The sequence below is a fragment of the Chlorocebus sabaeus genome, chromosome 22 (genome assembly GCF_047675955.1).
Source record: "Chlorocebus sabaeus isolate Y175 chromosome 22, mChlSab1.0.hap1, whole genome shotgun sequence".
NCBI classification, from domain to species: Eukaryota; Metazoa; Chordata; class Mammalia; order Primates; family Cercopithecidae; genus Chlorocebus; species Chlorocebus sabaeus.
In genome coordinates, this window is record NC_132925.1 from 63198427 (window position 1) to 63216728 (window position 18302).

At 34.4% G+C, this 18302-nt stretch overlaps 1 protein-coding gene across 4 annotated transcripts in view; it reads right to left on the bottom strand.

Moving 5' to 3' along the window:
• Positions 1-18302, bottom strand: part of CNTN6 (contactin 6) — a 305105-nt gene that overhangs the window by 17534 nt on the left and 269269 nt on the right. For all 4 annotated transcript variants that reach the window (XM_073009923.1, XM_007985017.3, XM_007985018.3 and 1 more), the window contains 5 exons: positions 7388-7563; positions 6907-7024; positions 6121-6279; positions 5815-5964; positions 2832-2902 (listed from right to left, as the gene is read on the bottom strand). In XM_073009923.1, coding sequence (XP_072866024.1) covers positions 2832-2902; positions 5815-5964; positions 6121-6279; positions 6907-7024; positions 7388-7563 — 674 coding nt within the window. The remainder of the gene's footprint in view (positions 1-2831; positions 2903-5814; positions 5965-6120; positions 6280-6906; positions 7025-7387; positions 7564-18302) is intronic.

Here is an 18302-nt window from a genome sequence, read left to right on the forward strand (position 1 = left end):
ATTCACACTAATGTATGATTCATACTAATGTCTGAATCTTCTCCTAAATATATATAACTTATTCCCCAAAGAAGTTGGGCATCAGAAGAAGTTGGCTCAGTATCTGCCTGTACATAATGTCAAATATGAGTGATAAATGAGATACTGAATTCACTAATTTACTTTAAGCAAGTATCTGCATATCAGATATCCAACTCCCTCCAAAAAATAAAAGAAAACCACACACACAGAGGAAGTGGATTTAATTTAGTTTAATTTTTTAAAATAAGGGTTAGTATGCTTTTTCTGTAGAGGGCCAGAGAGTAAACTTAAAAAAAAAATCAACTTTTATTTTAGATTCGGGGGTACATGTGCAAGTTTGTTACATGGATATATTCTGTGATGCTGAGGTTTGGGGTACAATGGATCCCATCACCCAGGTAGTGAGCACAGTTTCCATCAATACAGCAAGTTTTTCAACCCTTGCCGTTCCCTTCATCACTCTTGTAGACCCTAGGATCCATTGTTGCTACCAGATAGTAAATATTTTAAGCATTGTGGGATATACGGTCTCATGCAACAGAAAGAAAGCAGCAATACACAACATGAAAAAGAATGGATGTAGCTATGGGTGGATTTATTTATAAAAACAGGAAACTGGACAAATTTGTCTCACAGGTCATGGTTTGTGTAACTTTGCCTTAAAGAGAAAGGACATTATAAATCGTGGAAAGACAGAATTTTTTTGGTAATTCATGCTCATCTCTAAGAATGATATGCATAGCATTTGGGTCCTCATTATAGACTGTGTACAAGCAATTGCAACACCGACCTTTCGGAATTTCTGACCAAGGAGGAGAACAAAATAAGTTATTAAGTCAGACAAAACTTCCTGTACACTATGATGATAATGCTTATTCGGCCTTTGATGAATATGGAAACCTAAATAAACTACTCACAAACAATTCTCTTGTAGACTCACTTGAAAGTCGGTGTTTTATGGGAAATACGTTTGGAGTAGCAGGTATAATATGGCTGACGTACTACCTAAGGTAGATACTCAAGGACTCAGGCCCACCCTGAGCCATCACATTGCATGGAGACAACTGGGATTGTAATACAGGATACAGTAAAAGAACATAAAGGGAAAGCCCTGTGTTCAAATGCTTCTCTGCCCAATGATGTCACATTTCTAAGTCTCAGTTTTCTTACCTGAAAGTGGTGTAACCACCTTATAGCATTATTGTAAGGACTGAATGATACGAAACTCTCTGTGTGGCATCTGAAATCCTATAAATGCTTGAAAAAATAGGGTTTCCCCCTCTCTCTGGTCTCTGAGAGTCCCAGCTCTCTGAAAACACTGCCTTCCATTCAACAAGTGTTCATGGAGGGTGGACCACATTCCAAGCACTGTTCTAGGCATGTAATGTCAACATGCAACAAGATATCCAGGGGAAAGGGTGACTTTCAGGGCAGTTGCATCTAGTTTCTGACACTGTCATTTATAACCATAAAGAACAACATATCTGGTTCCCAGTTCTCTCTCATAGCCTAGCCATGTGAAGTAGGCGACAGCAAGAAATACCAGGTTTGCATTTTCTGGAACATAAGGGATGCAGGTTCATTTAACTGACAAATGTCTGAGAAACTTAAAGTGGGGAAGAGATCCAGACAGCCTATGGTGGCAGAGTGAAGAGAGATGCTAATTGGTTATGCATTGTACTTCCACTAAACATGGAGCAGGGTATGTGTCTGCTGAGGACAAATGTGAAACCCATGCAACTGGGTCATCCATGGGCAGCCTTAAAGGGGACTCTGTCCACAAAGATCACCTACAGGAGAGAGAATATTCACTGGAAGAGTCTGGAAATGGACCACCAAAATCCAGGAACTGATACCCTTCAGCAGCCAGTTGGGTCTGCACCAAGGAATTGCAATTGGGAGTCCTTGGTGGGGGATCATCCAGTGGCCAGCTCCCAAATAAAAAATAAATAAATAAAACAGAAACCCTACCCTATGAAATGGCAGCGTCTGGTAATTTGCCATACCTAGAGCACACTAAAGTCAAATTAGAAATGTACCAGCAATCCAGATCTTTTCCTTTCTCTTCGCCTCCCAACACCAACCTTCTATAGCTCTGGAGAATCCAGAAGTAACACTGTGAATGGGGAAAGATAAACTAAAGAGCAGAATGGAGAGAAGTTGGACTAACCATGTATTCTCTTTTGCCCTACTGAATTCTCAGGCTGAGGCACTGAGCTACTGAAAATGAGAAACTTTAAATTGGTTGAAAGTCTAAATTCTAACATTTATACTTCAGTTTGAAGTGTATACACCAGACTGAAATTTGTAATAAGTGAAAAAATGAGCCTATATGTTAACGGGTAATAAAAATGACCACAAAATCTATTCCATGTGCCTAAGCTTTCATCTAGATGCAGGGAAGAATGAGTGGATCAGATGTAAAGAGCAGTGTTAGGACAAGAATGGTTTTTTGCCTATAGTCTACTGAGCTCAGCTTATTCACAATAAAACAGTGCCACAGGTAATAAATCAAACAATGCCTAGTTTATCAAGTGATAATGAAAATGCTACTGACCCATGCTCAATAGATATTGAAGTTGTTTTACATGTATTTGGGGGAAAATTGTGCTGAGCTCGTCATAATGTCTCACAATGAGAAAAGTTCCTAATACCTCCTCTAAATAATCATCATCAGAATGACATATTTTTATACCATATATTTTTATATGCTCTCAATAGTGATCAAATAAATCTTTTTGTTTTTCAATATTCTTCCTGGCCAGCTACATCTCTTTTCTTCAAAATAACTCAGTTGGACAGAAAATTACCTCCCACGTAATGACGAGTTCAGACCGACTTCCTCCACCTCCATTGATGTTTACTGGTGCCACAGCAGGGACTAAAAGCAACCAAGAGAGATGTGGGATGGCAATTATTAAAGTACATCTTCATCAGGAAGGATTTTGATTTTGAATTTCACCTTTCAAAATCTCACACAGGCATATTGTGAGAGTCTTGCATTTTTAATGAACGTAAATTATGTTTACACATATCCAAATTTCTAAGAGAGAGGACACAGTTGTGTTTGATACATGAGCACCCTGGCTCCAAAATTAATTAAAAATTGAGTAACATCGGGCATTTGACATTATTATGCATCATCTACTAATTGGCAAAATGATGTTCCATTCAGATGGTAGCAGTGACACTGCTGATTTAGTGCCTAATTACACAGTTGTGCTGTAAACAAGTTAGTGAGGCAGTATATTAATTAATTTTTTTTTCAATAAACAAACTAAAATAATTTTTCTTTTTATTAGTCATCAGGATATTTTAACATTTAAAATTAAATATTGAAAAATATGTAAAAAAATATATTCTTGTTTTAAAACTCCTGGTTAGAATCTCAAATCTCTTGGGAGAGAATAAGAGGGATTTTCTTCTAACTTTTCACTTGCAAGGTCAGATTTTTCTCCTGTCAAGAAGGTGATTGGAAGAGGTTCTTTCTATTTATTTCTTGGGATCTAAGGCTCTGTGGTAGAGGATTCAGAAACCAGTAATTTTGATGAGTTTTTAAAAAGTATGCCCTTCAATTCTATATCCTTGTGAGGACTAATACAATGACTAATAGTTCATAGAAACTGTAAAACTGAGGAAATGCTGAGTGTATATACGGTATTGTAGTGTCTAATGAGAATGAGGTTTTACTTTACACATGTGTAAGTGTTTAAAAGCATTATTTTTCTTGACATAATGACAAAAAGTATCCTAAATCTGTGATAATGGCTAAATCAGCAGGGTATGCTTTTTAAATGTGCAATTACATGAAATTGTCTATACTGGACCATTTTTGAGCAATGTGAAAGGTGGTTGGTTGAGGAAGCACTTGGATATGTCTGGGGATTGGTAGTCAGGGATTAAAATATGTAAATTTTAATTCCTCATTTCAAATTTTTCCCCACCATGTAGACCATCTAAATAAATTTAGATTACTTATTTTATTTATTTCCATTTCATACTGATGTTTAGCTCTATAAACATGACCAGAAAATAGTCATATGATAATCTGATTGTTCTTCTTCAAAATTGCACCTTTCAGATATACCTTTTCATATTTAAATTTATCCTTAACTTTTCCAGCTTTAAGCTTTATAAGTTTTTAGAAAAAAATTATGTGAACCTAAACCTTATTTTCTAAGTCTTCCAATGCCTTTGATCAAAAGTGATGTAAATCAGAGTGGATTTTACAGAGTTGCTGAATTTATAGTGCTTGACAGCTTACGGTGACTAACTGCACACTATCTCAGGACCTTTGCATAGTTTAGCTGTGTAAGGAAAAGTATTTTAAATTATATTTTGATTTACTTTCTACAAAGTTTCCAGTGTTCTGAGAAATAGAAAATTCCTTTCTGCATTCAATTTCGAATTAATTGTACTTAAACCTAAAACCATATTGAGAACAAGTTAGTCTTTGGTGATATCAGAGAGAGAGAGAGAGAGACAAGAGACTCAGTAGGTTTTCAATCAGTAGAGTTTGACTCAATAGGTATGAATATCACCAGTCTCATTCTGCTACTGAAACAAGAGAGTATTAATGGTTAGAAGGTGGCACACAAACTTAGCTATGAAAATGTAAGAGTTTCTGTCAATGCTGTCCAAAGCTACGAAAATATAAATCAATGGTAAACAACCTGAAACTAAAGCTCATATCCAGAGTTATGGGCAACAACTGAAGATTCTGATCCAGGGGGTATATAAGAGGGCCTGGGAATTTCTATATTTACACACTTTCTTTGGCTAATCTGTTGCTCCATCTACGTTAAGATCCTCTTTTGTGGAGAATGCTGGGTGTAAAAATAAGGAAGTTTGGATTCAAATCCTAGCTCTGTCACAAACAACCAGCTAATATCCAGGTCTTCATTTTCCTCTTCTGTAAAATGAAGGGATTTCCTTTCAGCTGTAAGTTTCTAGCGTGATTTAATTGGATGATATCACTGTCAAGTAAGTCCTTTTTTCTAGCCCCAATTCTATGATAAACATTTAACATTATCTTTAGTTTAAGGATTGATTTATTGACTTCTGAAAATTGTGCACACTTTAATAAGGTAATTTGTGTTTGTTAATTAAGCCAGCGACAACAAAGTGATCCTTTGTTTATGTGACTGAATAAGAATGTGAACTTTGTGGACTACATACAGCTAGCCGATTAAATGTCACCCTGGATGTGAAAGTTTGAGTGGAACAAAGAGGATCCATTGAAAAGAGCTTAAGAAGGCATGGTATCTGAGCCAGTTTCTTGTGTTCTGCTGTTCAGTGAACCAATTAATGCTCAATTAGTGCTCCTGTTAAATAAGTTTAGGATTTACCTCATTTGCATGGACAAAAATTTATACTACTGCTCAGTGAAGCTACAACTAGGTCAGAGTTGAGAAATAGATGAAAATATATGGCTGACTGCACCAACAGAGTCTCAATTAATTCTTGGCTACAACATTTTAATGAAACAAGCAGTAACTCATTTGCATATACAAATCTACAGATTCTCTATTGAATTTTGACTGGAAAATAGATGTGATGCAAACACAGTTTCTTAAGAACTCTGCTTAAAGGCAATCATCTCTTATTGAACCTACTACTTGGGGAAAATACACCTTGTCTTGTGTACGTAAAAATTAAAAAATGAGAGCCACTTGTTTACTGCCAAACGATTTTGAGCCAAAAGTATTAGAAGACCCATAAAAATACTTGTTTTCTTTTAAGAACTGTATCATACGAAGTCTTCCACATTTTTAGAACACATTGATTCTTTACCTGATGCTTTAGTTCTTAACAATTCTGATGGTTTACTTGGTTCTCCAATCCCAATGCTGTTGCCGGCAACAACGCGAAATTCATATTCCACCCAAGGACTCAAACCAACCACTGTTGCATTGTATGTCTTACCATTGAGAATTTCTGGAACTAAAAATAATGGGACACTAAGGCACTGAAGTTGGGACTACTCAAAAACAAATAATTATACAAAATTATATAATTATTAATTTAAAATGTGACTTATTAAAATTATTGGACTAAAATATTATTTTTAAAGTATCCCAAAACACTTTTGTCACTCACCTGTAGCAACAGCCTGCCAACCCACAGAAAATGGTGTCCGAGTCTGAATAGTAAATATTTGAATGGGACTGTTATTATCTGGGCCTGCTCTCCAGCTTAGTTGAGAAGTAGTACTGGAAATCTCTTCCACTTTCACATCCTCAGGAGGACCTGGTGGACCTTGAAAAAAATATTTTATGATGACTACATTGGAGATACTTACATTCATTAATTTGGGACAAAGATGGTTTATTTTTACCTGTTGTGCTTAGAAAGTAAAATATTGACCATAAGGTATTTGTAGCACATTATTAGAGATAAAGTTCTATTAATTCCATTTATGTGGTAAATGACATTAATGTAGTAGTGCTTCCTCTGGAGATTAGAAAATATCAGGCATATGATGATTTCATATCAACCTATACTCAAAAATTGAGAACCATCATCTTTAATTCCTCTTAAAATCTAACTCAGGTAAATGCAGCTAATCTGAAGAACTACAGGAGCATGTGGATTTGATTCTGGATTGGCAAGAAAGATTTATTATAAACAGAAGACATGTCTAAGTTTTAGGTACTGACACTGCTTGCCAAGCGTGACTGTTCACTATAGTCAAATCCTACCCAATTCCATGTCTGTATCCACACTACCCATACCCTGGAGTCCTGGGGTTTAAAAAATAAAAAATCTGTCTGATTTCATCTCACTTCCATATCATGATGTGGTTTCTCAGAGGTCTACAATTTAGACATGAACATTGTGACTGTGAATAAACAGTGTGATCAATTTTTCACCATTTATGCTTACCTCTAACAATGATATCGGCTACTGCAGATAAACTTTCTAGGGTTGTTTGTACTGTGCAGAGATATTTTCCTGAATGATTTAACTGAATATTCCTTATCATCAAATCCCCAACTGATTCCTGCAGACAGAAAGGGAGAAATGGATAAAAATATAAGCCCATATAACAAGTCCTACTTTATTGTTACAGCTGGATAAATATTAAACATAAAACAACTCTGAAATTAAAAGATATACTAGTATCATTGTTGTTTCTTGTATCTAAACCCTTTTATTACCCCCCTTATTATAATTACATCTAGACAACACGTATTCCTACAGAAGACGCAAAACAAAATAAACCAAAACAAAAACAAATGCGGCTTCAAAAATAGTCAGTGATTATCCATGCAAACAAAGATGGAGAGAGTAATTATGAAAAATGGTGATTCATATAAAAGACTTGATTCATTTTATTAAGCACTTAACCACTTCAGTAACTTACTCCTCCGATCCTTTCAAAATGAGCCATTCCTTTTTTTAAGTCTATGATATCTCCATTGAAAAACCACACAAATACCACTTCAATGGAGGGGTCATGGGACACCTGGCATGGCAGCACTATGCTCTCGCCAACTGTAACATCCATTTTGGAAGGTGGGACGGTAATGACAGTTCTCTCTGTTGAGAAAAAAAATTTTTTTTTTAAAGTTTATGAAATGCTAGCCTATGGTTATAAAATACATATTTCTGAATACTTTTTCATTCATTTGAAATTATATAAATGCAACCTGGACTTCTACAATGTCCAGTGTGAAATATTCTATTGCCTGTTTTTCAATGTCCTGTATTTATTATTGTAGCTTATTACTTACACTAAAATTAAAAATATAGTTATATTCACACCTTATACGAAAATAGTTTACAGAAAACTGTAGACCTTAAAAAATGGCATTCTATATATACAGAATACACCGCATTGTTTTTGTTATATTTTATTCTAACCTTTTAGTCATAACATGACAATGCACACACTGGAAACAGCTCTAAATACTCTCTTTTAACTTCACATACTATGAGACAAACCACGTTTCTGAGATAATGAACACCATAGTTTCTATAGAGATTTAGTCATATGTTTATATTTAAGAGGGTGAATGCAACATATTTATTCTATCTTTGACATAGCTGTGACACAATTTTCTTTTTGTTAAACATGCAACATGAATAAGGAAGATGGAAGTTTTCTCTTTCATAATTCAGATTTTCCATTGTTAAAATTACGCATCCATCTTAAAAACCTTCCCTCTAGAAATGTTGGCCTCTTTGTCAATCTTTGTTCTACAAGACCTAGCATTTCACTGACCAAAATTTCAAATGACAATCCCAGGGTATGCCAGTTGTACTTGAGAGTCCTATATTTCTTCAGATTAAAAGGGATTCACAATGGAGATAGTTTTGACTACTTTGTTTATAATAAAGTTCTGATTCCAGAGTGTTGAGAATTGATCAAAGGGAAACTCAATACCTATGAAGGGGCCTTGGACAAATATTTGGATTTAGATACATACCATCTCACCAAGAATAAAATGTTTTGAAAGATTTACATTTAAGAATAAAGGTTTTAGACAAGTTACTGTAAAAAAAAAAAAAAAGTACATAAAGAAGTTTAAAAATAGTGAAATGACCCTGGAGAATCTCTTTCTCTATGGGTCATTTATAAGATAAAGTTTAACTCTCTAAGAAATGGACTAAAAGCTTCACTTTCTTCTAGCTTCTTCATTCTGCTCAAGAAACCAAATTAACATTGAGTTTGTATTTATACGTTCACATTGATTAATGTGCAACTGCATTTTACCAATATAATGTTTAATTATTATTTGACCATTTAAACATTTTTAATTGTTTTTCTTCATTCATAAATATTTAGAAGTAGAAAGTAGGAAGTAATAATTTGGGGTTTTAAGGTACATATTGACAAAAGAGCCATGGAAAAATAAAAAGGCACGCTATACTTCTGAATATGAATATAATGGAGAAAATCAAACTCTTAATCTATATCAGATGTCTTCATTTTTATTATTTAAAATACTTTTCATATTTATATTAGATGCATGTACTTTTTATTTTTTATTTTTATTATTTCTTTTTGAGATGGAGTCTTGCTCTGTCACCCAGCCTAGAGTACAGTGATGCCATCTCAGCTTATTGCAACCTCAGCCTACCAGATTCAAGTGATTCTCTTGCCTCAGCCTCCTGAGTAGCTGGGATTACAGGCATGCACCACCACGCCAGGCTAATTTTTGTATTTTTAGCAGAGACAGAGTTTCACTATGTTGGCCAGGTGGTCTCAAACTCCTGACATCAAGTGATCCACCCAACTTGGCTTCCCAAGTGCTGGGATTACAGGGGTTAACCACCACACATAACCAGATGCATGCACTTTATATTCTAATTTTATCTAAGGAGAAATTTAAAGAATGGTTTTGTGGACTATGCCCATTCTTAATTCCTAGTGTTCTTCACAGATCTGCAACCAAAATAAGGGTAAAAGATATCCAGGGATCCAAGAAAATTTTTTAGGACTAGAGAAAATATTTTCCTTTTGTAGTTGCTCTGAAAAAAAAAAAAAAATTCCCAAATGTCTTATTTACATTTGTAGGAGGATAAGTTGGCTAATTGGATGTGTTGACAGAGCAAAACTGCCCAAATTTAAAGTTTTAGATAATGCAATTAAAGTAATTTTCAGACATTAAAAATGACAGCAAGTCCTTCCATTTATCACACCACATAGTGGCAAAGTTAGACAAATTATTCCCTATCTACATAGTTCATTGTTGTACAGTAATAATGACTAAGGCTTTATGAATAAGAAATGTTTATTTCATCATTTATAATGGTTACATTTTTCACTAGTTAACTTATTTGTAACTAATATTTATTGAGCATGTAATGTATGTCCAATCCTCTGCTAAGTACTGGAGTCATGATGGTGAAGAAAATGAGGGAAAAAAATCCTGCAGCAAATCAGAAAGATAAGGAGTGTTCCTTCACAGAGATGAAAGTCTACAGAAGGAAGCCAGCATGAATCAAATCATATTAATTACTATACAGTAATGTGTGATAAGCCCATATACTAGAAGTGACTTTTTTGAAACGTTTGGCAGATCCTGAGGGGATCAGTTTGTTGAGAAATAACTGTTTTAGCTGAGAAGTAAAAGGCAAGTCGTAATGGGCTGGATAAAGGTAGCAGGTAGAGAGGAAACTAGATTTCCTATGCAGGCAAGAGCATTCACAGAGGAACTATGTGAAAAAGAACTGTGATTGACAGATTCAGTGCAACTATGTTGCTGAAAAGGATAGGATTGAACAAAGAGTAACAGAGGAGTGAAAGTGAAGAAGATGAAGCTGGATGATAGCCATGTTCAAGATACAAGCCACAAATGTTATTAAGCTCAGCTACATAATTTGTGGGTCCAAGGGCAAAATGAAAGTGTGGGGTGACTTTTTTGAAAAAGAGGAAAAAGTGTCATTAAAGGTACTAAATACAAAGCTTTTCATTTTAAAATAATTTATTACTTATACAATAAAATCAGGGTAAGACTCATAGACGAGTGAAGACAGGAACTTACAAATTACAAAATACATGATTTTGGTGTCATAATTTTATATGATATAATAAATAACACTTTATTAAGGTTATAGCTTGATTGATTATATAATTTTCTCATTTACTTTTCTGGTCAATCGTTTACTAGATTGACAGAATTTATATTTTTAGTGACTTCATTTTCAATTGATATAATTTCAGTGACATCAGTCACTCCTGGCAAATGCAAGATCACAAATACTTTTTGATAAGTTTTTATTTTGCAAAGTATCTTTATTCTGATGCAACTTTTATGAAACCATTAAGACTGTTTTATAGACTGTAGCAACATTCATAAGTTTCTGATGAATTACACTGAAATATAAATGTTAAAACATCTAGAACTGATGATTCTCTTCATCAATATTTTTCTAAAAAGATTTAACTCTTTATACAAATCTGTTTTGTGAGAGCCTGAATTTAAGTATAAATGTATGCAATATAATCTTAATGTTTCCTCTGACATACACTGTAACTTGTGGAGGTTGTACAAGAAATTGAAAGGGACTTCATGATTTTCATATAATTCAAAATGCCTGTTTTTCCATTCCATTTTTTGTATCTTCAGTTACAAAGAAAAACTCATCGATTATTGGTTTCCCCAAAGCTTCATTTAAAACTAATGTTCTTATCATTGACTGGAATAATCTTTAAGCTTAATTTCTATTTCTAAGCCTGTGGATTTTATTGCAATGTCCATGTGTATGCCTTCCTCTTGCAATAATTTATTGGCAAAGTTTATTGCCTGAGCACTAACAATTTCTGTTCTGGTGCTCAGGCTGGAGAGTTAATATTTCTGCAAATCCCACAGAGACAGCCTCCAGGGATGTATGGACAAGCTGGCCTCCCACCTTGGATCCTCCTGTTGACTACTTTTGAAGTCTCCTCCTGCAGCCTTTGCTGCCATCCACTGTTGTTTCTATGGCTTTTACCACCATCATCTTTATCCCTCTACGAGGCCCAGGTTCTGATGTGCCCATGCCCCCAGGATTCCAGGACTATGACTACCCAGGCATGCATGTGCACACCTGCACTTCACACCAACTGCTATGCATGCATGCTGACTGCTGGGTCCTCAGGCGTGTGTGCATGAGCCGCCACTGCTGCCGCTTCACATATGATGCCGCACATGCATGTGGGTATGGTGAAGCAGCAGCAGCAGCAGCTCATGCACACACAGGTTATAAATAAATTCTTAATCATTTTACCTCCCAATTTGTGTTTTGTACAAAACACAAATGTACAGTCACAGCAGAACATTTCAAGCGTGGGGACTTCATCAGCACAGGGCTCTGTGTGACTGGATTGTATGTCCATGAAACCAGCTCTGGATGTCATGCTAAGAAATATATTCTTACATAGAAGTAGAGAGTAGCATGGTGGTTGTCAGAAGCTGGTGGGAGGGAGGGATGGGGAATGGGGAGATGTTTTTCACAGGGTACCAAGTTTCAGATAGGAGGAATGAGTTTTAGAGAACTATGGCACAGCATGGTGACTATAGTTAATGTAATACATATTTCAAAATTACTCAATTAGGATTTTAATTGTTCTCATCACACACAAAAAATGATAGGATGTGAAGTGATGGCTGTGTTAACTAGCTTGAATTAATCATTACATGATGTAAACATATATCAAAATATCACATTATATCCCACAAATACATATAATTATTATTCATCAATTAAAAATTTTAGAAATGCATTTTTTGCTGAAAAAATTGGAAACATCGGAAGTATGAAGCAGAGGAATGATATGATGACATACCATTATCTGCAGTGTGAAAAATGGACTGTATTTAAAAATAAGTAGCTCTATATAAGCAGGCTTATTATCCAGAAAAAGGGGATGCGTAGTTCCTCCTGGGAGTAGCCTCCTGTGTGGATGAAGAGGTGCTTGGAGAAGAACACTTTTTAACTGCTGTATCCTCTCCACACACCACAGGCAGACCTGTCCTCATCCTGTGCAGGTGGCTGTCTAATAGCCATGAGGCCACTGATTGCTCTCTCAAAGAGTTCATTCTACAACCGTGTGCAGCCTCAGCCCCAGCATTAACACGAATACCCCACAGAGACAAAAATCACACTTGCAAGGACTGGGAGAGTGGTGCTTGCGCAGTCGAAATATACAAAACTGTTCATGCCACTTTGTGGAAAGAACAGGGGCTTTAGTCTATTAATTCCTTCATCAAATACACCTTAAATTCTTAAGAGAAACTCAAGCATCTGAGAGATTTCTTCAAACCACTCAGATCCTATATTCCACTCCTTTCCTATGAGTGCATATGTACCAGTAGAGTAGCTGCAGTTACTTGAGGCTCATTGACACTGAAACACTTCTTGGTATTTATGGATCAGTGAGATCTTTAGGGCCTGAATTATAACAAATCAAAAAGGAGGAAAGTTGACTATGCTAGACTCTATTGTTTGTAAAAATTTAAGATTCTTTAAGTCTTTTCAAACAAAACAAAGGGTTACTTATTCGCTTCCATTTCATATCATTCTATTCTTCTTGTATATTCCTTAGTCATTTGTAAGAAGTTTGATCTAGTGGTTTTAAAACTTTAGCATGTAAGAATTTCTTGGGCATTTGTTCAAAATGTGAATTCCTCGGCTTGCACCAGAAATACTGATTCAGTATGTCTAGACCTTGAATATGTCTTTTTATCAGGCTTCTCCTATTGATTTTGATATAGTTAGTCCATGCTTTGACAAATGTTCCCTTAGTTTTTAAAACTTGAACCTGAAATTTCTATTTAAGAAACATTCAAATATAAAATATATTGTCAGAAATTCTCTAACACTGTGGATTTAGGAAAAAATTATGTCCAGTAAATGTTACTGTTTAGTAATACTTCAAGAAAGAAAGATGGAGTCCCAAGGTTAACTGTAATGAATTCTGTATATTATCTCCTCTTTTATCATTTCTTAAACATTTAACATATTAAAAACTCTGAGAATTCCTAGATGAAAGGAACTCTTATTTATTGGGTTGGTGCAAAAGTAATTGCGGTTTTTGTCTTGAAAAGTAAGGTTTTTTATTTTCAAAATTTTATTTAATTCAAGGTTTCCTACATTTGGTAGAGTATCAAAAATTTTTAATCCATATAACATTTCTTGATACATACAGTGTTCATGCATAGAAATGGAAGTATATCTTGGTATATAAGGACTTTTGAGAAACGTCTGGAAATGTTGATTTTATGACTGAAGAGGATTAAACACAACATAAATATGTGTGTATATATATTCACATATAAAAATATGTGTTTCCATTTAACATGCATACACATATATGCTTACATATTTATGAGACTATTATGGAAATTTGAATTCTAAATAATTTATAAATAATAATTCGTTAAGATAAGAAAACTGGTTTTACGTTATATTAAAAAGAAGATTCCCTAATTTTTTAAAGATACATTCTGACGTATTTATGGATGAAATTATTGAGGTTTGGGATTTGCCTCCAGGTAACTGGAGTTGTGGAATTAGGTTAGTATATAGATTAAACAAGGTTGATAAGAGTTGCCGTTTATTGACTCTGAGTGATATATACATGAGAGTTTCTTATACTATCACCTCTACTTATGTGTGTACTTGCAATTTTCAATAATAAAAGACAGGAAGAACATGTTAGGGGAGAGTGAATGTTTACATACAGAACAGGGAGGAACATTTCTCATTCACTTTCTGAAATCATAAGAACTGGCCACTTTTTGAAGATTGCCCTAAATATAAATGACAATCATTCATGAAGAGTTCGTAAAATTACAGAATTATAATATTTACCATTTGCAATCTATGGCAGTGAGGTAAAAGTTATTGTATAAGAACAGCTTCATCTAGCAGTCCTATTCTTAAGAAGAATAGTAGAATATATGATATGACTCTTTTGATGAATAGCCTTACTCAAATTCACATTTCGTAACAGTCAATGATGTTTCCAGAGTGCATTTTAGTTATAAGAACCCCAGCAGACATGAAAACTAATTACATCAAAACTTATGTCAGGATCATTTAGTGTGATTTCCTTAAACACTTAAAAATGGGACTGCTTCTCTAGATCAATGAATAAATACACTCTTACATTTCATGATTTCTAATTACATTTTTAGAAGCAAGGAGATGGCAGTTAAATGTATAATTGGTCTTTCCTGACCATACAGAAAACATTATTTTGTTTTCTTGTTTTGGTTTTTGTTCCTTCAACTCAGTTGAAATCCTTATCAATGTCACTTTTCAGAATAATAACTGCTAAGGTGTTTCTGAAGTTATAAACTCCTCTCAAAGGATGGACAAATGTATAAGAAAAATCATCAAACTTTTCCTTTTGTACAAACATGGGGCTCTTTCTTTATCTATGACATAGAAAATGTTGCTAAGAAACCAATATAAACTAGTATATAAATAGCGCTTCAAACAGGTGAAAAGCTCTCTTATATTTTCTCTCACTAGTGAACTTGTGATGTCTAGAAATAAATACTTTTAAAAATTGGTCTTTTTTTTCTAATGAATTCCTCAGAATCTCAAATTATGCTACATATTAAGATATTAGTCCTTTCCACTGCTCTTTATTTCTTCCTCTCTATACATGGTCTTCCTTCTAACTGTATAAACTTTTTAAAATAGACATTTTTCCAAAGAAGACATACAAATGGCCAAGAGATACATGAAAATGTGCTCAACATCATTAGTCATCAGGGAAATGCAAATCCAAACCATGGTAAGATGTCATATCACACCTGTTAGGATGGCTATTGTCAAAAAGACAAGAGAAAACTGTTATCTAGGGTGTGGAAAAAGAGAACTCTTACCTACTGTTGGTGGGAATATTAATTGATACAGCTATTATGGAAAACACTATGGAGGTTTCCCTAAAATTAAAAATAGAGATGCCATACAACCCAGCAATCCCTCTTGTGGATATATATCCAAAGAAAATAAAATCAATAGTCAAAGGAATGTCTGCACTCACATGTTCATTGCAGCAGTATTCATGATAGTTAAGATATGGATATCACCTAATGTCCATCGATAGATGAATGGATAAAGAAATTGTGACTTGTATACACAATGGAATATTGTTCAGCTCTATAAAAGAAGGAGATACTACCATTTGCAACAACATAGATGAATCTGGAAGAACTATGCTAGGTGAAGTAAGCCAGCACAGAAAGAAAAATCCTGTATGATCTAACTTATAGGTGGCACCAAAAAAGTCAAATACATAGAAACAGGTAGTAGAATGGTGTTCACTCAGAGCAGAAAAGTAAGGAAAATGGGAAGATGCTGTGCAAAAGGTACAAAGTTATTGTTATGTAGAATAAATAATCTAGAAACAGAATGTACAGCATGATTCAGTTATCTGTATATATATCTGTATACTGTATTATAAATACTGTATTGTATACTGAGAACTTTCAAAGAGTGTAGACTTCAGGTGTTCTCATCACAAAGACACACACAAAAGAGGCAGCTATGTGAGGAAATGAGCAAGTTAACTTGCTTAGTATGTAACCATTCTATTAAGCATAAGTAGATCAAACATTTAAGGTGTTGTACACCTTAAATATACGCAATTTTTATTTTTTAAGTGATGGGGATTCTCTCAGGTTTTGTTTGTTTGAAAGCATATTTATTTTGCATTTATGTGGGGGGAATTTTAAACGGGGATAGAATTCTTATTGGTATTGTCTTCAGCCCACTAAAAACGTCATTTCATTTTCTTCTGGGCTCCTTTTTTCTTTATTATATCAACTGCCAGTCTTGTTTTTTTGGCATAATGTATCTTTTTTATCTGATTTATTTTTCCTTTAGTTTTGCTACTATGTGCTTAGCTAGGTTTTTCTTTGCATTTGTCTGAACTGGGGCTCACATAATTTCTTAAATTGGATGCTTATTATCGTTTTCAATTTTTTAAAATATCTGGCAAATATTCCTTCAAATATTGCTCATGTATAATTTTCTTTCTCTCCTCTCTGCTCCTTTTGGAATAACAATTTTATATATGTTAAAAGTTATTCACCATATTCCATGTTTTCCTAATGATACATTCTGTCTTTCCCATTTTATTCTCTATGTTGCAGTTAAGATGTTTTCTATTCACACATCCTCCCCTTTGCTAATTCTCTTCTGCTGTATCTATTCTGGTGTTAAATCAATGTATTGCGTTCTTAATGTTATCACTTGCAATTGTCAGTTCTAGATTTCCCATTGGAGTTTTAACAGATGTCATTTCCTTTCTGAAATTCTCCATCTTGTCATCTATTTTTTAAAATATATTAATCAAAATTATTTTAAAGCCCTTGAGAACTTCAAAACTTTAAAGCCCTCTGAGAACTTTAATATTTCCATCACTGTGACCTGTTACTGTTGTCTGTTTTTTATTTCTGGGTTTTGGTCATTTGGCCTTAGCTCCAGTTATTCCTAGTAACATTTTATTGAATGCTAGACATTGTGACTCAAAAATGTAAATGATTTTATAGTGTTATATTTTTACTGGGGAGATTTACTTTCTTAAGCATGCAATTAGAAAAATAGCCAGAAGCTGGTCCGAAACTGATATGAATTGAGTCTGGATCTTAGTCATTTTAAGTACCGGTCAATTTTATTTTGTTTTGTTTTGTTTCTTACTAGGACATAGTCCTTCGGATGTCCTGACTCAAGTTTGAGTTGCTTAGCAGACCTTATTCTATTTGGTTTATTCGGAACCTCTATTTGTGTCTCCTTTCACTGTAGGTCTACCAAAATTTCTGCTTTCTGTTTGGTTTCTTCATTCCCGATTTATACTGCTTAGGAACTGGCACATTTCTGAGAATAAAAACAGCAGGGACTGTGGGGCTCACCTCTCTGTGCTTTTGTTTTCTCCAAGCTACTGCACCTGTTGTTGCAAACACATTGGCTGTTGTTGCAATTCCTTAAAACAACTGTTTTTGTTTATTTTTTAATATTTTAACAATATTTGTGGTGAACATCAGTGGGAGGTTGGTGTGATAAGCTTACTTCAACTAGTTAAGACAGATTGTTCTCCATTATTATTAATGTTTCATAATAGATTAAGTGTGTTGGTAGAAATATTTAGGCCATTTATTGGTAGGTTTTTAGATAATAGCTTGAAGAGTATGATAATTGATGTCAGTTAGAGAAAGAAATAAATTTAATTTTAGACAGAAGTACAGATTCCTAACATAGAAATATACTAATTGTTTATTCAATCATCTGTTGAAAACCATTTAATTAGTATTGCACCCTTACCTTATTCCAAGTTATACATTAGTACGAATGCTGAACAAAAGGAACAAAACCAAACTGAAGAACCATTAGAAGATTTCAACCCTAAGAGTGACAAAATCTTGCCTATATTTTAATAGGAACATTGTAGCTTCTAGAAGGGAAACAAAGAGTTAGGACAAATACTTTTGAAGCTATTACTGGGTTTCCAAGCTTAATATTTACAAACAGTTTGTCCAAATGATTCTTTCTTGTGTGTGTCAAGGGGTGGGTTTAGCGTGTGTGTGGTGTGAGGTAGTGGGTGGGGTTCGGTGAGTATTCTTTGACTTGTAGGATTTTTAGCAGTGTTCTTGGCCTCTATCTAGGATAGATGTGAGTAGACCCTTCAGTTGTGAAAACAAAAATATTTGCATAGTTTGCCAAAGTCCCCTGGGAGACAAAATCATCCTGGTTGAACCATTCTGTGCTATAGCAATAGTATGGGAAAGAGATGACATGGCTTGAAGTTTGGGCATTAAAGTGGTGAGAAGTGGTTA